Source organism: Lynx canadensis, chromosome A3 (assembly GCF_007474595.2).
Source record: "Lynx canadensis isolate LIC74 chromosome A3, mLynCan4.pri.v2, whole genome shotgun sequence".
NCBI classification, from domain to species: domain Eukaryota; kingdom Metazoa; phylum Chordata; class Mammalia; order Carnivora; family Felidae; genus Lynx; species Lynx canadensis.
In genome coordinates this window covers 94920691-94943820 of record NC_044305.1, presented here as the reverse complement: position 1 = coordinate 94943820, position 23130 = coordinate 94920691, and the positions used below count along the sequence as shown (strand labels likewise).

Below are 23130 nucleotides of genomic sequence, written 5' to 3'. Positions count from 1 at the left end.
GCAACAATATGGATGGACATAGAAGGTATTATGCTAAGTGAAGTAAGTCAGGCAGAGGAATACAAATACCATATGATTTCAGTTATGTGTGGAACCTAAAAAAACAAAACAAACCAGAAATGGACTGAAGGGTACTGGTGTTTGCCAGAGGGAGGGGGAGGGGGAATGGACAAAATAGGTGAAGGGGATTGAGAGGTACTAAAGCTCAACTTTAAGTCACAAGCATGAGGAGGAGTACAGCATAGGGAGTATAATCAATGGTATGTAATAATGTTGTATGGTGACAGATGGTAGCTAGACTTAGTGTAGTCAGTACTGTATAATGTATGGAACTGTTGAATCAATGTTGCACACTTGAAACTAATATAACATTATGTGTCAACTATACTGCAATAAAAAATTTTAAGAAATTAATTCTTAGGCCAGGGGGTAATTTAATCTACACTTTGGCCGGACTTTTCTTGGAGGTCTGGATGTGACCAAGAAAGAATACAACTTTTCAGTTAGGAACTATTCTCTAAGCATTTTCTAGCCAATAGTTTCCACAGTAACTTTGGATGGAAGACATCTGTCTGTGACTTCTGTTAAGAGAAGTAGGAGAAAAAGACAACTAGCATTCTAAGTGCCCACCAAGGATGAGGCATCTAAGAATGGTTATCCCATATAACTATTATCACCATCTTGGTAAGTCAACATTTTTACCCCATTTTATAGATGCAAAAACAAAGGCAAGGAGGGAAGAGTTGTATGGTCAGATTTAAACACAAGCTTGTTGGGGTGCCTGGGTGGCTTGGTCCCTTAAGCGTCCGACTTCGGCTCAGGTCATGATCTCACGGTCTGTGAGTTCGAGCCCCGCGTCGGGCTCTGTGCTGACAGCTCAGAGCCTGGAGCCTGTTTCAGACTCTGCGTCTCCCTCTCTCTCTGTCCCTCCCCTGTTCATGCTCTGTCTCTCTCTGTCTCAAAAATAAATAAACGTTTTAAAAAAAATAAACACAAGCTTGTTCTGTTTGTCCTACGCCATGCTGTGCCATTGTCCACAAGTATGACCACTGTAACAAGCACGACTAGCATGGCATGCCCCAGTCGTGCCCTCAGTGATGTTAGCCACCTGACAAATTTACTACCACACTTGCATCTGTGGGTAACCGTTCCCCTCCGTTCTTAGCTCAATGAATGTGTGCAGTAAGAACAAAACCAGCCCCAGAGAACATTTGGATAAATAAACAATGGGACTCAATAGGTTACAGTAAAGTTTCCAGAAAATACTGTCGGAGAAGTTCAGGATGTATATTAAGCAGTTTGGTTAATAAGAAATCAAAATTAGTGTTTTTAGGGGGGAGGAGCAGGTGTGTGTGCATGAGCACACGTGTTTACTTCATCACGGAATCAAACCAAATCCTATAAATGAGTACTGAATATATGCCTACTTGTAACATGGAGAGTGCATAAAAGGGAAAGGTATAATCCTGAAGGGCTAAGACAAGCACTTCTAATGTAAGAAATCACAAAAGAAACTAAGACTAAGGAGGTCAATATTTTAATACATCCTATTTTTCACCACTAAATAGTTCACTAGATAAAAGAGCTCATTCGGTTCCCCAATTTTAAAGTGTAACTAATTAGATGATAATCAACATGGTATTTGCCATCCCACGTTTAGACAATGTAGAATATGATGATCCATTACACCAATAATCAGTTACATTTAGAACTAATTATTTGAAATAAAGGTGAGCTCATATGCACAGAATCTGCCAATATTCTCAAAGGAAAACATTATTGGGGCACCTGGGTGGCTCAGGCGGTTGGGCATCCAACTTCAGCTCAGGTCATGATCTCATAGCTTATGAGTTCGAGCCCCGCATTGGGCTCTGTGCTGACAGCCCAGAGTCTGAAGCCTGCTTCAGATTCTGTGTCTCCCTCTCTCTCTGCCCCTCCCCCACTCACGCTCTGCCTCTCTCCTTCAAAAATAAATAAACATTAAAAAAAATTTAAAAAAGGAAAACATTATTCGGTGAAAAAAGATTCTTTCATTTTCTCTTGTGAAAAGAAATAAAAAGATTGAAAATATAATGATTTTAATTACAGACAACATGGAGGCTAATAAGGATTTGAGATTTCAAATACAACTTTCAAATATTTCAAATCATATTGTTTTTTTCTCAATGATTTTTGTAGCTCCATATTTACTAAGTGAAATATAGAAGAGAAAATTAAATTGTCTTGGGATATTTCCTTGAAATAGCTTTTAAGAAATAAAAATTTAAATGATACAATCAGAAAATATTCCTGGTTTACAACACCTTAAATTAAAGCTGTTTGCAGACAAGAAGCCATTGGAGGGGGTCAGTGTCCCACAGTAAGATTTCTTGGACAAAAAATGAGGATACTGGATAAACTGGTCCTGGGGAGGCATGTAGTATGACTCAGGAAGCAGAGAGTATGTTGTTGGTTGATGTTGGCTGACCTGGTCCCACACACAGCCAGCAGAACGACCCTCAGCTCTACCTCCTGCCTGGAGCTTCTCTTCTTGCAAACTCATCTGCCTCTGTATCCATCTTTACCACTTTCCTAGAGCTAGTTTTCCAAAAAGGATTAATGCAATTCCCATTGCACAATTTTAGTGTGCAGAAGGGTGCCTGAAGCTGACTGACAGTTCTATGAAGGCAGAGTTCACCTTCTCCGTATTACATTCAGAGTCTTGGCCCATATTTAGGTTGTGCTAGGTTTACAGGCATACAGAAATGCACTGGAGTGTTCCTAATGTTCGATTTGGCCACCAGATGTCAGTGCATGATAACGAATGCTGTGATACCACATTAAGCCAGAAAAGCTTAAAAGGCCATTTTCAAGAGTTTAATTTGCCAGAGTAGAAAAGAGCAGACAGATTTAGAGGCAGTAAATTGTGATAGTATCTGTAGAAAAGATGAGAATCACTGGACCCTACTAACCCCCAGTTATTGATACTATGTCCTCTCAGATGGGAAAATCCATGTCCCATTTTTTTAAAAGTGTGTCTAAAATTTAGTTTTTAAAAAGTAAAATGTGCATTAGTAAGCACATACTGATGAAAGCTCAATTACATATAAATAACTTAAACTAAATCAGGAAAATCCTAGATGTAGAGTTTAATTATCCAAAATATAGATCTATGTAAATTACTAGGCATTTAATAATCATACTGTTGTGTATATATGTGAATTAAAGAGCCAGAAAAAAAAAAGTGTAAGAAGGTTTTTTTATGCAAAAAATCAAATATCCCACAAACAACTGAAACTTCCCCAGATTTCATAGTTGGAATTAAAAAATGTTTCGTCTTTTTAACTAAGATTACTGTACAAAACATTAACTTTTGATACATGAAAACGAAAAGTACAGTTGTCAAGGCCTGTTCACTCTCCTCCCTCAACATGGTTCAGACCCACCCATTTATCCCATTCCTCCTCCAACAATGGATTTAGGGCACTGGTCACCTTGTTCACCATAACCACCCTCCTACACTACAGCTTTGCCCCTTCTCAGTCCATTCTCCACCCTGTAGGCAGAGGTCACTTTAAAAACACAAATTTGACCATGCATTCCCCTGCCTAGAGCACCAGCAACTTCCTAATGCCTTCAGGTTGAAGCTCAGCCCTTTGCCTTGCAAGGCCTACAGAGCACCCCAGGATCTGCCTCCAGCTCACTCAGCCAGATTTCTCCTCATTCCTGGGTTCTAGAACTGAGTATTTTACTGAATAATGCTGCCACATGAAATGGTGTTCTTTCTGAGAAATACTCATTCACACATCAGCATGTTAATTCCTACTCAGGCACTGCCTCCTCCAGGAAATCTTCTATGATTTGATTCTTCCTAATTTTACCCATCCCCCAACACACACTAGTATGTAGGTGCATACTACATAGGTAAGTGTATAGCACATCATTTATGCATCGCAGTAACTATAGCTGTTTACAGAGTATCACTCCTTTATACCTTGCAGTCCTTCCTTCTTACATCTCACTTGGCATACTGTATACTCTTAATCATCTTAGCTATCCTGTAGCTAAATCTTTTTCCAAGGCCTGGAGATACTATCTCCGCAATCCAAGGTCACACATTCTTAAAAGTTTACAGAGCTTGGAGCAGTAGCCACACACTGCAATCCAAGTCCTGGGCTCTTCCCAATATCCTGGGCTACTTCCAAAGGCCATTAAATGGGAACCATTTGATAGGAATATGGCAGAGATTATTGAAGAGTACTAATAGGGGTGCCAGACTGGCTCAGTCAGTAGAGCATACAACTCTTGTTATTAGGGTTGCGAGTTCAAGCCCTATGTTGGGAATAGAGCTTACTTAAAAAAAAAAAAGTACCAATAAAAGCATTAAAGAACAACAGATACAACTCTACAGATGTTAAGCCTTCAAAAAATATTGGCATAAACTCAGACAGAAAGTTGCTGAATTTGCCTTCTTCCTCTTTAGTACCTGATTAGGAACCCAAAATGCTTTCCAGAAGCTAATGTTCTACTTACTGGCTTTCATTTTTATCATTTGTTTGCTTCTTGCTAACTGCTTAGGACATAAGCTGATCTTGAATTTTCTTCACAGTATGTTTACACGTATTTGTCAGGATTTCTCCTCTTTTTTTCTGTCCTCATGCTAATGTAATACAGAGGAAGCTTACCTTTTCCATAACCTAATGTGGTTCCCACATCTGCAGTCAAATGACTTTACAGAGTATCACAGGAAGAGGACCTAGGGTAAGCCTCTCTAAGAAGAACTATGTTGATTTCCACAGTAAAAGGGAGGGTTAGAACTGGGAAGGAACTCAACAAGATGCTCTGTGAAAATGTACTACTTTAAGGAAGCATTCCTTCTTGCCTCCTTGGAGAGACCATGAGTCAATAAAACCCTTTAAGAATCATTGAGCCAGCCAGGATTCTGGTTCACGGCTCCTTAAGGGATCAGGGTTTCAACAGGAGCACCTAAGAATTAATCTCACTATTCAAAAGGTATTAAGAGAGATGTTTAGAGTAGGGTGCCAACTGAAAAACTCTACTTCTTTACTCTCCTGAAGCATAGGTCTGCACGAGGTCATGCATTTGGTCTTCTTACATAAGATACCTGTATTAGCACTCCAGCTCTCCACTGGGCCTGTATTCCAACGCTGGGTTCTAAACCCTGGGCTAGGGTTATTATGCTTGGGTGTCCAGAAACCTCCATGTCCCAAAAATGCGCTGGGGTCTTGCTATGAAATGAGTTACCATCTTACTCCTGTTTCTTAACCACGTTTTTCCAACTAGATCTCCTAGATTGTCCATATATACCTGAGAAGTGCACATAGTTGGAATCACCTTAGGGCAGTGACCACCGTAACATGGAGATGCTCCCCAGAGGACAATTCTCCCATCAGTGCAGTTGGTCTATGTGCCCTAACCTTGTCAGATAAAGAGTTTTGCTATCCTCATTGGCCTGTGATGCAGATGCTCCATGATGTCTTATGCTCACATTCCAACACTTCTATCCACTGAATACCAGCAGTAAGAGAATTACAATTAGATCCACACAATTATACTTAAAAAGAAAGAGAGGGAGAAAATGGAAGAAATAGCCCGGGGAGGGTATGAAAATCAGGTAGCAATAGCAAGGGCAATGTATGTAGCGTTGGTATGTCATGGTGACATTTCACTCAATGTAGTTGAGGTCAGATTGTCCTACTCTTCAAGTAAAAATAAATCTTGCAAATCAGAAATAATACAAAGAAAAAAAAAGAATATGGTTAATGCTATTAAAATTCACCCCCCCCCCATTCTAAATTTAAAGTAGTTGAGAACTAGCAAGTGAAAGCACATAGACTTGGGGGTCCTTAAAGATTCAAACACAGAGTTACAGAGGAGGGGCAGTAAAAGTTGGATGACAAGGCTCAAAAAGGGAAGAGCTAGTGGTAGCCAAGACATGGAAACAAGGACTGGAATTGACTTATTTAAGAATTGTTCTTAAAGAACTGTGTAAGGAGAAGAGTGAAGTATGAGAAAAATGGTAAATATAGTAGACTAATGCTTTATTTTCTTCTTAGACTGTAGAAGAGAAATACATTTTTCTATAGGCTGAGGGAATTTCTCCTAGTGGAGAAAGAGAAACTAAATGGCCAAGAAAATAATTACCAATCAAGCAAATACCCAGGGCAGGTGGGGAAAAGTAAGAAAATTCACAAGTAAGAAGGTAATAAAGTTAGAGGAATTTGAGATTGTGTTTACTTACTATCTGATTTAAAACAAACGTTTAAAATGCAAATAGCTACCCATTATAAAGACTGGGTCATGAATGGTGTTAATTTCCATTTTTCTCAAGTGCCTTCATCTACAAAAGAAGCTTCAAAAAACAAGATATAGTATACTCTCTTCTCTTTAAAATAGAAATTCTGTAGGAATAACTTTTAATTTTCCTCTCTCTCACTCTTTCAAGTTTTCTGGCAGTAAAATAGACATTTTAATAAGATTTATTTCTGAGTAGTCATTATATTTTTAAAATTCTTTTTAGTATTCCTTAGTAGTTTCACCCAATAAAATTAACTACCTCAAGCTGCCACATTTTAAACAGAGGCTGATTTTTCCATTGATTAGCAATCATTTTCTCTTTGCTATTTTATCATTAGAAACTCCCTTGACAGTTTCAAGTTGTTAAAATCCTGGGTTTTTTCTTCATTCCTTTGCTTCATAAATCACTACATCAACTCTTCATGTAGGCAGAAAAATAGTGCCAGAAAATAATAGGTCACCATGCATTGAGCCACAATTTTAACTACCTAGATTAAAAAAAAAAAAAATCAATCCTACAACTTAACAAATTAACGTAAAAATACTAATTTTTACCTTGTTTTTAGTCAGCTATCAAACTTGAGGTCACTTCTGCATCCTACCGCCCATAAAACTGGGTTTTGCATACTGATGACTAATACAAATCGTGCTTGAAATTGAACATTAAGGCATGCTAGCCATGATCACAATGAACTTGTGTATTTCTCTAGTTCCTTTCACTTCAGGATCTCAAACATACTTTACTTTTTAAAATCTCCTTCACGTTGGCAAGTCAGTAAACCTAGCATCAGGAAGGGATATTGCCAGAAAACTAATTCACAGGAAGTTTGAGTGAGTTTCCCTCCCAATGTGGTATCAATTTGTTTAATATCTGAGAATAGCTTTTAGCATATAAGACAGATGTCTGAATTCAAAAATCAATTTCAAGTCAATATGTCCGCAGGAAAAAAAATACCAAAGTATTCATTATGCAACTAAAGAACAGAAATGGAGAATTCTGTCACCAAGAGAAGGAGAACATTAATTTTTAGTGATAATTTCAAATATCCTTAAGGACTGTCTAGATTTGCTGGTGTCAAATGGTGGAAAAAATCAACAAATCTACAAATGGCTAATTACCTTATATCTGGTCATATTCTGTAATACTTTATTAGCATTACTATTTTTGACAAAGTACTGAAATTGCACTTACTAAATTTTTAGGGAACCATACCCAATTGAATTACTATCTATAAATCACCAATTTAGATGGTTCTCCCTGATGATTTTTGTCAATCTCTGAGAAATGAAGTTTTAAACATTTGTCAATCTCTGAGAAATAAAGTTTTAAACATTAGATAATGCTTTAGTTATTTATATAGCTTGTGAACCAGTATACATTTATTAATAAAATATTACTTGATTAATATACTTAGCTAATATATAATTGAGTAGTCTGGTATTCTATAGCATAGAATAAACATAATACACTTATTTCAACAAATTTACTTAGTAATAGTTAAAATACAGTGAATTACTTAGTTAATATGTCATGTTCTGTAAGAAACTTACATTTCTGTATTAACCTCCCAAAGCCGTATTTGCACAGCGTATCACTACAGTTTAAAAAAAACAAATACTACATGGCAATGAGAAAGAATGAAATATGGCCCTTTTTGTAGCATGGGGATGCAACTGGAGAGTGTGATGCTAAGTGAAATAAGTCATACAGAGAAAGATACTGTATGTCTTCACTCTTATGTGGATCCTGAGAAACTTAACAAAAGACCATGGGGGAGGGGAAGAAAAAAAGAAAAAAAGAAAAAAAAAAAGAGGTTAGAGAGGGAGGAAGCCAAAACATAAGAGACTCTTAAAAACTGAGAACAAACTGAGGGTTGAGGGGGGGTGGGAGGGAGGAGAGGGTGGGTGATGGGTATTGAGGACGGCATCTGTTGGGATGAGCACTGGGTGTTGTATGGAAACCAATTTGACAATAAATTTCATATTTAAAAATAAACATTAAAAAATAAAATAAAATAAAAAAACAACACACACACACACACACACACACACACACACACACACACACCACCAACATTTCAAATGTTTAAGTATTTCCAACATACTTTGCTAATAGATTTTCCCCATACAGGCTTAAGTTTTATTTTATGAGTCCAAAGCCTTTTGTATTGTGAACCTCATTTTCAGTAAAAGCTCCTTTCAGTGAGAAGGTTCTGGATAAAAAGAAAATGGGAAGGTGGAGTCCTCACGCTTGGGCAGAAGGTGGCAGCAGCTGAAGGGTCTGACTGTCCTTCCAGGGAGTTCTCCGCATTCAGTGCTTCTACTCCTATTACTAGGTCCTGGCAGGGTTTACTGTTTACTTTTTGAAATTAACATAGGATTATAAAAATATAGTTTTGTCAAAATCTGACTAATCCACCTACTAATTTTAAAAACTATCATTTCACAAAATAATCTTGTACTGGAGATTGTTTGCAATTTTCTATTCCGTTTAACTTGACTAGGCATTTTTTGGTCTAATGCACACTTAAAATTAATGTAGCATTAGAATGTTTTAATATCGAGTACATCACCCGCTCATTTTCATCTCCTTAAAATGTGGGCTTATTCATTCTTAGTCCAGAAAAAAAACTTCATCATTACTCTGTCAAGTTGCAAAAGAACTCTTAGAATTCTTATTGGGATTGTCTGAACATTGTAAAAATTAAGAATCAATAGTTTTCCTACCCAGGCTTGTGATATCATTGTGATATTATAACCAAAGTAAACTTGCCACTCAGTTTTTTTTGTTTTGTTTGTTTCTAGTCCTCCACATCTGTATCAGGATTATTTCCAACATTTATAAGGAAATAAGGAATAAAATAAAGCCAACAAACTACTTTTCATTTCTAACAACAGGATCATTTTTTTAAAAAATAGGATCTGTTTTTCCATGACTCTGTTTTTGCACTTTGCAAATCTGTGGACATATGTTTATTTTAAAACTGATAACCTTACTGAACTCTATTAGCTCCAATGGAGTCGCCTCAAACTTTGTGAATTACATATTAACCCCCAATACCTGTGGTAAATACTTAAATAATATTTTTTTAATGTTTATTTATTTTTGAAAAGAGAGAGCGAGCATAAGCACGAGTGGGGAGGGCAGAGAAAGGGAGACACACAATCTGAAGCAGTCACCAGGCTCCAAGCTGTCAGCACAGAGTCCAAAGCCAGGCCCAAACCCAGAAACCATTAGATCATGACCTGAGCCGAAGCCAGACACTTAACCAACTGAGCCACCCAGGTCCCCCTAAATTTCCAAATATCTTTAAATAAATATAGTCTGTCACTTGCATGAAATCAGTTGAATGTGATATGTGAGTTATTAACTTCTCTCCCAACACTTAACCACTGAGCCACCCAGGCAATCCTGTGGTAGTCACTTTAAATTTACTGTATTTAATCTTGACCAAAAAAAAAAAAAAAAGAAAAGAAAAAAAAATGGGAAACAGTATATGGTCTAAGCTATCTCTATTATATTTTGACTAAATGAAAAACTAAAAGAGGAGACACCCCTGGGAAAACAGCTAGTTCAAGTATCATAATTATTCCTCCATTAGATCTTCCAGCTTTAGGTCTCTAGCAATCACTGCTTGTTCCCGATCTCTTCTCTAGCCAGTCACCTCCTGACAAAAATTCATGTCAACAGATCCAAAAGCAAGCTCATCATCTTTCTCCACAGCTGTTAAGTAACCTATTTTTCTCTTATGAATTTCTTTAATACTGTGTTTTATCACTTGAAAGGTATTTAATACATTCTACTTCTCCCATCTCCTTACAGGGAAATAGAATCCTTGAACGCAGATACCAACTATTTTAAATCTTGGTAGTTCTCACAACACACTTAGACTCTCACACTGAACACAGAATGAACTCAGATGAATTCCAGCATCCCATAGGTGGGCCCATATCCTGATCCAGAAGTGAGGGCTCTCACCCTGGGGTACTGATTACATGCATGCCTCCCATTCACTTTGATGCCATCTTCCTACTGCTTCGCTTATTGGGACACACCCCCGGAAACAGCAGGTGCAGAATGTGGGTCATTCATGGGTCCTGCAGAGGCATTACCCAGAGGGGTCTATTCAAGGAAGATGGCGATCCCATGTGGGATCAGTGGGCAACAACGTTTGTCAATGATTTAAAATGAAGACATTGAGGGTAGTTCTTCACCCAGGCACAACATAGAGGCAACCTATACCTACATTGCTTATGACATTTGTCCCCTTAAAAATAAAGATCATCATCCAAGTGATGAATGGTCCCTAAATAACCAGTGGGATAAAAAAAAGTTAATGATTTACGGGGCTTCTGCTTGCCTAACCTCAGGTCCTCTTCAACATTGTTGTTAGATCCTTTGAATACAAGAAAACTAGGCTCTGCCACTATGTTGGATTCCCATCAACAGAAATAGGATATAATTTACCTTTTATCCTAAGCCTCTACGAGGGGTAAATTCATGTATGCTACTGTGGCCCTTCATCCCCAATCATTTTTTTCAATGCAAGTGTATACCCCTCTGTGTGCACCACTGGGACACTTACATCAAACTCATTCAGAGCTGCAGCCAGCTCACCGATGCCTGTGTGGCCTTTGGCTTCATCGGTGGGCGAGGTAGCTTGAGCAGCATTGGAGATGCCAGCAATGGCTTCCTGGACTTGTTTAAACACATAATCTCGGTTGGCTCTGGTGGCAGCAACATCTGGGTGGCGGAGAATGCTTGGGAGGCTGGTGTACAGCATTGTGGCATTCTTCTTTAGAGCCCCTCGGGCGGCTGCCATCTCATCCCGACAGTGAGGGTCCTTCAGCTCCTGTGTGTGCAAAACATGAGACCCGTCACATCCTTGAAGTTTGCCATGGAAACCTTTGTTATTGAACTCTGAGTCAGACTCACAGAACTCCACTGAATTTTGTAAACCATCTACCTTCCCTTGTCCTCTCTCTAGCTGCCAGGACTTTGTGTATGGTGTTCTTTCTGCATGAAATACTGGAGTACCCCTCTTCTACCCTACCCTTTCACTCAACATGGCCCATCTTCCTGGAACCTATTCCATCCAGTTCTCTAGGCGATGTCTCCTTTCTGTTCCCACAAGCCCCTATCCCCTCCTATCATCAATACTTATTATACTGTACTGGAGTTACATATTTAAGCATATATTGTATCTATTGAGAGCAGGAAACCCGATCTTGTTTAGTGGCCCTTGACTTATTAGCAAATGTTTGGCCTATAAAAGGCACTCAAATATTGCTGGGGAAAATGTAAAAACCAAGATACAGACAAGTAGCCTGCATGGATAGGAGTTAGTTAAGCAGCAGAGGAAAACCCAGACTTCAGTCTTCTGATATTGCTTGCCCCTATATTCAATGACAATTACAAACATGGGAAATCAAACTCTTCTGATTTTTGCTTAGTGCATATCTGCCACTTCATTATCAGGTTCGGACTAGGGTTCATTTCATTTTTTTTAAAGCTATCTTTAATAGCAGCTCAATCACTGAGTTTAGGGAATAACAATAGATCAAAGGTGATGTGCCTTCCTAGTTTTGGCTGTCAAAATAATACTACTGGGGAATCTCTTGATCTTCAGCTTTAAAGAGCATTGTTAAGAAAATGTTCACATCATTTACAGAAATGTTAAAGGCAGTGCTGCTCTCTGAGGCCATGTAGGATTGCCAGCTGAGGATCTCAGAGAAATTTTTCCAGTTTCAAAACATCATTGAAGGTTATTTGAATCACTGGGGTTCAGTTTCTATTTGTTTATTCAGTATGTGTTATATGAATGACCTGGCAACAATTGTATCTTTTCTTTTGTGTGTCAAAACGACTCTGAGACAAGCACAATTTATTGTTTATCTAGGATTGTCAAGGCAGATTGACAAGTAATAATTAACTGAACCATCTATCCTCTTTTGCTTATGCACTAATGAATTAGCCCGCCAACATGATTCTAGTTTGAGGGCATTTCTTTTTGATCCTAAATATGAACACCAATAGGTAACCAACATATGTGTGTACTTTCTATGCCAGATAATTATCTAGGCATTCAAAGTGAAAGGTTTCTCCCGACTAGCCATGAAAGAGCCTTTTAAACCTCCAGAACTCTGGTCCAGAAATTGCATATTATATTCCTGGGTACACTATACTTAAAAAAGGAAGAGATGGAAGGGGGATTCTCCCCATAAAACATTTGAGAACACATTCCTTAATTACATTAAAAAACCCTGCAACAATCTAAATGTTAAATTATGAAGAATTGGTTAAGTAAATGACTGAAGCATTTATTTATTGATAGACTCTGGATACTACAGTTTTCAATAAATGACATGAATAATATTTACAAGATAAATGAAAAGGCAGACATAATATGCATACTTGTATGCAAAGTATGATTATAAATATGTTAAATATGAAGATAAATAACTAAAATGCAATATACCAAATTGTTCCCACTTTTTTTCTTGGGTGGTAGGGTGTTCTATGGTTTTTTCCTTCTTCCAATTCTACCTGTTTTCTAAATTTTCTTGAAAGAGACTGAACTAGCAGTTAATTAAAAATAAGGTATTGATGAAATAAATGATACTTATGGGTATTCTCATAAATCTCATACATGTCCATGAATTTTAATACACATCTATATACACACCAGTACCTGATGTTTCCATCTCCAACCCACAACTCTCTTCTATTTGACATTTTTACATGGAGAGTTCACAGGCATCTCACAATCCATGTATCTACATATGAAATATTAATTTCTGTACCCAAACTGACCCAGTCTTTCCCATCTCTGTAAATTTACCAACATCATTCATGTGCTGAAACCAGAACCTTAGAACTGAACTGGTTGCTGTCACTTCCTAACATGTCCAATTTAACATCAGGTCCTCAGAGTTCTATTTTCAAAATAAACTCGATTCTTTGCAGTTTCCTCCATTTCCACCACTACAAACGAATCAAGACCACCATCTCTCACCTAGACTACTTCAGCCCCCCCCAAATATAGCTGGTCTCTCCTCTTCCATTCCCTTCTGCACAACATATCTAGAATGCTAAAATACATATTTGAGACATTGATATCAAACTTTGAAATATTCAAATACTACTCACCCACTTACAATAAAATCCAAGACTTCTGCAAGACTCCCAATGTCCTGGCCCCTACCTTTCTTCCCAACTGCCCGCGTGGTTCACTAAGATCAAGATCCAATGGCTTTTTTCTCAGTTGTTTAAATTAGCTAAGTAGCTTTCTTGGTTCTCACATTTGTGTTTCAGACTAACTTCACTCCTACCCATCTTACATTTTGGACTATCACACAAGAGCTCATTTGATTTTTGCTGATTACAAAATACATAAATCATCAAGTAATCTCAAATCACATGCGTGTGTCTCTCACACAAAGAATACTGTAAGCATGTTAGGGGCAGAAACTAGATCTTGGTCCAGTTTGTAATACCAACGTTCCTTCAACCTGGCACAGAAGAACACTCGACAAATGTTTGTTGAATAAAACTTTCTTGTTGGTCACAGACCATCTTAAATCACTAGGAATTGCCCTACATGTTGAAGAATTCTAGGAACAGTCAAGAGGACGGGTAAAGGATTTTTAACTGACCCTTTCACATTTGGAGATGTGTTTCCTAGGGGAAAAAAATAAAAAATTCCTTGAGGATAAAATCCTAATGGTACTTGACAAACAACTAGAATAGACTAAATTGAGTGCTAGCTCTAGATAAAAGGAAGACAGAAGACACTATGTCAGTCACCTTCATCAGAGTAACTCACACTTAACCTGTGTTATCCCACACCCCCACACATTTATTTTCTTCTCTGCCTTTCCTTGATTTTCTTTGCATAGTCTTCTTGTCTTTCATAAAGGGGTCACTCAACATGCTGCACATTGGGCTATGCATATGCATGATGGGGTCTACAGGGCTAGGAAACAAAAAGTGAGGGCAAAGGGTGGTGCTCAGACAGCATCCACTGCACTACATGAAACCACTCTCCCCACCTTTTTTTTTCTCTTTTCTTTTTTTTTTTTTTTTTTTTGACTGGGGAGCTTTTCTTACAGTGGGAAAAAGGTTACAGTGGTTCCCACCAGTCACACAGGAGGCCTGTGACCTACCCTAGGTAGGCAGGGGGCAGAGAGAACCCCAGGGCCCACAATGCTATGAAAACTGGCCCATGTAATAAGCAACCTTTGTTGATCACAGGTTCTGAGGACATTTGCTAATTTGATAACCAGCAGATAAGGCTGATTTGTTGTTTAAGCCTACCAAGCTAGGAGGTTACTTAAACACACATTTTCTCCCCCAGCATTTCCTGAATTGTCCCCACCTGTTGTCTTCTTGCTGCTACATAGTTGAGTTTCACCATTTCTTTGCCAAATTCTTTAAAGCGATTTGCAAGGTCTTGTTCATTTGTAGCATTTTTGACAGCTTCCAAGGCCTCTTCCACCTGAGGTAATAAGGAACATTTATCAATGGATAGAATTTAAATATTAAACATGTTAGAAATGGTCATTTGTTAAAAAAAAATATGCCTAGGGATTCACATTTAAGTAAAATAGAAGTACCACTAATAAGTACTTATAATCAGAATATTTCTTCACAACACACAGGATATTTTGTACCCAAAAAGATAATGCCTGAACTCTTGAAGCATTAGAACTATATCAATTGTCGTTTATTGGGTTAAGATTCTGATGAGGAATACAGACTAATAATTTCACATAGACACATACAAGAAAATCAATCGAAGAAAAAAACATGGAATTTGAAAACAAATTCTAGAAATCTTCAGGAGGAAGTGCTTCACCAACGAAAACTGAAGGAATTCCCTGAAGTGTGAGTGTGCTTGAATCTGCAACCACAGTTCTTGGCAACACCTCTGCAGCCAGAGCTGAACGGCCTGTAACAGTGAACTGAGTTCACACCCTGCCATCCACTGGAAAGAGGAGCTGTACACCCCGTGGAGAAGCAAGTGAATCTGAAGCTTCGTTGCCACTGAAGGTGGTGTCAGCGGGGGTAGAATGCAGGTGAGCAGAATGAGAGCAGGCATGCCTCCCTAATGATGTGCCCTGCTTCCAATTCTTGCCAACTGGATCATGCAACTTTTGCAGAGAGGTCCTAGACTTGAATTAGGAATTTCACTAAGAACTCCTTTACAGATGATTTGAGGATTTGGTGGGTGCCTGGGTGGCTCTGAGTTCGGCTCAGGTCATGATCTCACTGTTAGCAGGTTCAAGCCCTGCGTCGGCTCTATGCTGAGAGCTCAGAGCCCGGAGCCTGCTTCAGATTCTGTGTCTCCTTCTCTGCCCCTCCCCCAGTCGCATTAGGTCTCTCTCAAAAATAAAATAAAAAACATTAAAAAAAAAAAATAAATGACTTGAGGATTTGGGTGGTACTAAAGTCATTCTCCAGAATGACTTTAATGTTTTTATTTATTTTTGAGAGCACACACATGCACACACATGTGGGAGAGTGGAGAGAGCACACACATGCGGGAGAGTGGAGAGAGGGAGACAGAGGATCTGAAGCAGGCTCTGCACTGACAACAAGAGAGCCTGATGTGGGGCTCGAACTCATGAACCAGGAGATCATGACCCAGCAGAAGCTGGCACTTCACCAACTGAGCCACCCAGACGCCCCCTCCAGAATGACTTTACTACAGTGTGAAGATTTCCACAACTGGTAACATTAAACACCTGTGGTCTCAATTTAAATTAAAACTAAAATTGAGATATGAAGTAATCCATGACATCATCATCAGTCAACTTGCTATTTTGTCAGTGGAAATAACCAAGAACAAAATTCTGAGTAAGGCACAAAACAGGTATGTGTTTGCTCAAAAGTTCTTCTATACAAAAAGGGACCCTAGTAGACAGACTTCTGCTAATGATGTCTTCTGATAGAAGCAACAGAAAAAGAGCAGGCAGCTCAGTCATGTGAAGTGAAGAAAATGCAGGGCCTACTGAAGAATTCTGATTAGCTCTTTGTATTTGAAGCAAGCCAAAGGGAACATACAGGGAGTTCATCGTTTGACAATGCGGAAATACAAAGGACCACTAAAACAGCTAGAAAAAGCCAGAGATTAACACAGTTCTGAGCTACAGAGATCTACCTTTGTTTAAGCTTGACGCAATCACAAAGATACCTAATTCAATATCCTTATCAAGTTTCACTGAGTGGAGGAAGAGAATCGTGTATATAAACCAATGATAATGGAGATCATCAACCTTTTTCTCTGTAGACATGCCATTCAATTTACTAAATAGGCTAACCCATTTTTATTAAGAGTTGTAGCAAGCCAGGGAAGTTATTGAGAACGCTGGTAATCTAGACTCCACATAAAATTAAGTTTCCATTCACATCTCCTATGGAAATTCTGAATCTTTTCTTAACTATAAAAAATATAAAACACTTTCACTTCTCAATGTTAGTCTTGTTCAATTCCTATCCAGGCTCTAATAATACTCAAGGAAAAACAGTAACAATCATTGAAAAAAAAGGACTGTTGTGTGTAAAGATACTTTTTTAGGGACTCAAATCAAGTTACATTTTATGGTATGGAATAGGCCAGATAAAGCATTTTCATAGTTTAATTAGAATCTTATACCTCAAACCTTTAAAACAACAAATCAGTGATGTCTCACTTTCTAATAGATTTGTAATTATCTTAACACGGCTATCAACACCATCATGGAGAGGACAGTTCTTGGCAGTTAATTTGTTCCTGCTGCTTATTTGAGCTGTAAATCTTTCCGGAGGACATAAAAACTGGTTCCAGCGAAGAGCAAAATAATTATCTCAGAAGGAGCTAAATCTTGGATTTGTTTTCTAATACATATATAAAACAGGCTTCTTACTGAATATTAATCAGACCAATTGGGAGTATCTGTTTTGTTTCTTTATACCTTACATTTTCTTATTGGCTGTATCTGAAGAATCCAGATGCTGGTTTGAATTTATGTTTCTAATTTAGTGAAGTTCTTTTAAAAAGAAACACCAATGATGGGGTCTCTGTGTAAAGGTAGACTTAGCCATACTTAGAGTTTTAATCTACAAGGATCTCCAAAGGTCAAGTAATGCAAAGTTCTCGTGTAGAAACATGGGTTCAGAATCAGTCCAAGGTCTGGAAGAAATGGGACCATAGCAGAGAGTGGTGGGAGCAGACAAATGGTGGGGGGGGGATGCTGAAGGGACAAGAAGGAAAAGGGGGGAAAAAAAGGGCAGTGACCAGACACTTCTTCTGAGAAGTCAAAATTAATAGAATAACCAAATTGGTCCTGTTTTTGTTTTTTTTTAAACAGAGCCAATGATATTTTCTTTCTGGGTGTCTGGATTAAAGGAAATTACAGGGATATAAGCCAAACACTTTAAAAGGCAGTTCTTATACAGAATACTCAGGACACTTTCTCCAAAAACTTTTTCAGAGCACTTAGATGGCACAATTGGTTAAAGCATCCAACTCTTGATGTCAGCTCAGGTCATGATCTCACCATTCATGAGTTCAAGCCCTGCTGACAGCATTGAACCTGATTGGGATTCTGGCTCTCTGCTCCTACCCAATGCTCTCTCTCAAAATAAATAAACAAACAACTTAAAAAAAAAAAAAAAAAGGAAAACCTCCCTAGGTCCCACATTGTTAGATATGAGTCAATACGTGTGAGGAAGGCTGTGGGTCAGACCATTCTGTGTTTGAACCCCAGCTCTGTCACTTGTTTGCATTATGATCCAGGCAAGCCACTTAACCTTTCAGACGCTCAATGTCATTTAATAAAATGAAGGTAATAATGTTTACATATTACACAAAGTTATTGTGAGAATTATAGAAGAAATGAAGAAGGTTTTTGTAAATGAAAAATGAAAAAATGAAGATGGCTAAGCTCAATTAGAAAATAAATATAAGTGGGCTAAATACTGTAATTATGATAAAAACTCTCAGATGGAACTTTTGAGAGACCAACAGAGAATCCCAAGCAGGCTCCACACTGTTACCGCAGAACCCAATGTGGAGTTTGAACTCACAAATCTTGAGATCATGCCCTGAGCCGAAATCAATAGTTAGATGTTTAACCAACTGAACCACCCAGATGCCCAACAGATGGAACGTCTAAAAACAGACCCCACAAGAGGCTATCAACAAGAGATAATTTAAACAGTAAGATAAAAAAGATGAAGATAAAACCTCTCATGCTAATGAATTTTAATTGTATCTGCAATAAATTCTAAATATATAAAATGCCAATACGAATACAAAAAGAAACAGAGAACTTGAATAGATCAAAGTATATGACAGAAATGGAACAAAGACTTCTTCTCTACTCTTTTCTCAAACTAGGTATTCTGTATATGTAGGAAAGCAAAGAAAGAAATGCAAAATAGCAAACACTTAGAATAACTGGCAAGAATTAGTAGCTCCTTAAACAGAGACACTGACCTGCCACTTAGCATCTAGGTAAGTATTGGAGTATCTGTTAAGGAAAGTATCTAATGAAGATGTTTTCCCAAATAATTTCCAAGAGGCAAGGCGCTTGGAAACATCTGCAGACCAGGCACTCGGGAGAGTGGAAGCCTCACAGTGAAGGCCTGCCAGCGAGGGCTCTAAGCAGAGCAGAGCTCCTGGGGAGGTGTTATAAGGGGGAAGCTTGAGAGACGCGCCTGTCCGGAACTGGGAAGTCTTTTCCAATGAGCTGATAAAGGAAGCCTTTAGAGGCAGCAGCTGTAGCTTCCCTTCTTAAGAATGCCCTTGGAGTCCTGGATATCACAATCAACTGTTCTCCTCCCACAGCAGGCCCGGCTGTGAACACCAAAGTGAGAACTCTTTGCTCAACCAGGCACACCTGTCCTTAATATTGGCAGCTTGGGCAGGGTACAGCTGAAAAGACTCAAAGAGCTAGAAAAGATATTAAAATTTCCTCCCTTGTTAGTGGATTTAGGTATTATTTTCGGAGCTTGTCACTTAAAACTCTTAAAATCTTGGTCTTTTCACAGAGATTGTTCAAAACAGCCCCTACCCCCATTCCTAAAGCAGGCCTGCCTTCCATAGACTACAGCTTTGTCAAATTGTTGGCAACCAGCTCTTTAAATCAGTCTCCCATTTTCCTGATTGGAACTTCATGTATTTACTTCATTATACGAAAAGTAGTCTGTGAATCCATGTAGTCATTCAATACTTATTAAGCAGCTCCTAGGAGTCAGGCAGATATATAGGGATGGGGGTACTGAACTGAGGAGTCGATCCTTTGCCCCCCTGGACTGTGTCACCTGGCTCTCCCATCAAAATTTACCATCCATACCGGGGCCACGAATCAGGGCGTAAGGATCCTTAATCCTGTTGGGACAGACTAACCTCATTTCAGGATCCTCTTGTGGATATGGGGTTGATTGGATTTTAAGTGACCTGAACTAAACTATTTAATAAGTCTTATATAATTCTCTTATTAGGATCTAGTTTTACAGCTAAATTAAAAATATTGTCTTGGGGGCACCTGGGTGGCCCAGTCGGTTAAGCATCTGATTCTGGGTTTCAGCTCAAGTCATGATATCACTGTTCATGGGATAGAGCCCTGACAGCACAGAGCCTGCTTGGAACTCTCTGCCTCTCTCTCACTCTCTCTCTCTCTTTCTCTCAAAATAAATAAATAAACATTCAAAAATATATATTATCTTGGAAACAGTAGTTGGCTAAGTGAATAAATGAGTAGATGTAAGATTCCACCTTCTATTACTTTACTTGTTTAATCATGTACTCTGGTGTGACTGCTGATACCGCAGCACCATCATATTTTATGTCTCTGCCTCCTAACTCTGGCTTTTTAAAAAAAATTTTAACGTTTATTTATTTTTGAGAGACAGAGACAGAGTGCCAGTAGGGGAGGGACAGAGAGAGAGGGAGACATAGAATTCAAAGCAGACTCCAGGCTCCCAGCTGTCTGCACAGAGCCCTACGCGGGGCTTGAACCCACGAACCATGAGATCATGACCTGAGCCAAAGTCGGACACTTAACCAACTGAGCCACCCAGGCGCTCCCTAAAGCTGGCCTTCTTGATTAAATATTTTCTTTCCTTCATAAGCTGCTCCTCCTGATTAAATTTTGTCTTCTTGTTAACAAGTGAAGAAAATGATTTCATCAGAAAGCAAGAATGCTTAAATGCTATTGTCATGTATTCTTAATACAGTGTCATATTTTATAAAGCACAATAATACAGCTTATATTCCCAAAGTTATTTTCAGCTGGTGCAAGAAAAATGACACTAGCCAGTGCCACTGAGTACTTATGGGATGTACCAGACACTCTTCTAAATGGCTTATATATACCTAATTTCGTCCCAGAAAACAGCTCTTTTCAGTTGATAGTTTTCCTATTTTTTACTTTATGCAGGAAATACTGAGGTCAGGGTGGTTACACTAGCTTCCCGAGAGGTCTCACAGCAAGTGAGTTGGGAGCCTGGATTTGAACCAAGGTAGTCTGCTCCAGAGTTTGTGCTTTTAACTCTCCAGCTCTACTGTCAGTTTCCCAGAAAGGATAGGTTTACGAAGTTGATGGAGTTTGGGTTTGGGTTGTACTGATCAGTTGATGATGAACACTCATTAAGAGCCTTGCCCCATCTGATCAGTCTCCAGGATCTAGTCATTCCACCTCTTTAATATCTTTAAAACCTACCTCCTTTTCACAACATGCACTGCCACTGCCTTCACCTGCCTTTCAGTCACTGGCCTGGATAGTTTCAATGATCTCTTCATCTGTCTCCTTGTTTGGATGCACCCCTTTTCTAATTCTTTCTCCACATTGCTACCAAAACTATTGATATAAATCACAAATCTGATTCTGAGGCTTAGAAGTACTCAGTGGCTCCCCATAACCCACAGAGTCCAAATGAATCATCATGTTATCTGAGGCACTAAACAACTTGTATTGCCCCACCCAACTTTGTTAGTGCCTCTCCCCACCTTGTCCTGTATGCTCCAGCAAGACAGAATCAATTATATTATTGAGAACACCCCAAGTCCCTTCTCTTGCTCTCATGCCTTTGTTCCTTCCCTTGGTGTGTGAAGCTCTCTGTAGCTGAAGTCTGTTGTCTGACCTGAATCTATCTCCTTTCTAATGGCACAAGCACCCCATGAGCACACTAAGGGCAGATTTCCAGCAAGTTCCATTAGCTTGTGTGGCACCGTGGTGACCTCTCTGTTACCCAGTGAGGTAGGAATATCTGGATCTTGGCCCTGGTTCAGAGTGGCTGGAAGGGTCTCTGTGAAGTGCTCCATCCCAGTCTTTGGGGTAGCAGCTGCTCCTTATATCTGCTATTCCTATGTTCTTTAGAGCTCTCTTCCTGCTACCCAAACCCTTATAACTCTAGTCTGCTATTGGAGTTAACAGTTCTTCATATTAAGCTTCCCCCTGCTGAACTTACTGTGAAGTTTTAATCTCATCACTGAACAGAATGATATATCCCCAAGCTCTTCTGATGGGACCAACCTCTTCCCAGTCACCCTCAACCTTTAGGCTATAGTTTAGCTTGGGCTCCTGACTCCCACATACTCAATCTGGTCCAAGAAATTGGTTCCAGGAAAAGCAAATCACATTCAATTTAATAAGACCCAATCCTGAGACCTCCTTCTCCCAGCCACATCACCCTTTCTCATATTATCCTCAAATGACCAACACTATAATTTGGTTGAACTGATCCCATCTGTGACTTGGGGGATGGCGAGGGAAAGGAGTAAGCACTGACCAAATTAAAAAAATCAACACATCCCATTCCCCCTCTAAATAATTTTTAGAGATAATCACCTAATTCATAAGCCAATAGAATTAACAAGACGACGAAACTTTTATTTGTGCTAAAAATAAAAGGGAGGAGAATTCACTCTTTCCTGCTATCTTTAGTCTAGAAGCATGTAATCTTGAGAATAGTTAGCAGCTATCTTGAGACTATGACAAAAGGGCCTACAGAGAAGAGTGCTCTTAGTGAAGGAAAGGAGATAAGAGCCTGGTTCTTATCACATTTTTGTGCCTTGGTCAAGCCTTGCCTGAAGCTAATTACCTCTGGACTTCTTACTTTAGTGAGCCAATATACTCCTTTTTTAATATACCAAGTTGAAAATGAACTTTTGGGACCTCATCAAAATAAAAAGCTTCTGCACAGCAAAGGAAACAATTAGCACAACTAAAAGGCAGCCGATGGAATGGGAGAAGATATTTGCAAATGACATATCAGATAAAGGGTTAGTATCCAAAATCTATAAAGAACTTACCAAACTCAACACACACACACACACACACACACACACACGCACGCGCGCGCGCGCGCAATAATCCAGTGAAGAAATGGGAAGAAACCATGAATAGACACTTCTCTAAAGAAGATATCCAGATGGCACACACATGAAAAAATGCTCAACATCACTCATCAGGGAAATACAAATCAAAACCACAATGAGATACCACCTCACACCTGTCAATGTAGAATGGCTAACACTAACAACTCAGGCAACAACAGATGTTGGCGAGGATGCGGAGAAAGAGGATCTCTTTTGCACTGCTGGTGGGAATGCAAACTGGTGCAGCCACTCTGGAAAATGGAGGTTCCTCAAAAAATTAAAAGTAGAACTACCCTACGAACCAGCAATTACACTATTAGGTGTTTATCCAAGGGATACAGGTGTGCTGTTTCGAAGGGGCACATGCACCCCCATGTTTATAGCAGCACTATCAACAATAGACAAAGTATGGAAAAAGCCCAAATGTCCATTGATGGATGAATGGATAAAGAACAGGTGGTATACA

The 23130-nt window shown here is 39.0% G+C and overlaps 1 protein-coding gene across 3 annotated transcripts in view; it reads right to left on the bottom strand.

Annotated features, from left to right (window-relative positions):
* The window catches only part of CTNNA2 (catenin alpha 2), a 1119678-nt gene that overhangs the window by 750047 nt on the left and 346501 nt on the right, over nucleotides 1–23130 (bottom strand). For all 3 annotated transcript variants that reach the window (XM_030310974.1, XM_030310976.1, XM_030310977.1), the window contains exons 5-6: nucleotides 14676–14795; nucleotides 10884–11150 (exon numbers count right to left, since the gene is read on the bottom strand). In XM_030310974.1, the coding sequence (XP_030166834.1) occupies nucleotides 10884–11150; nucleotides 14676–14795 (387 nt within the window). The remainder of the gene's footprint in view (nucleotides 1–10883; nucleotides 11151–14675; nucleotides 14796–23130) is intronic.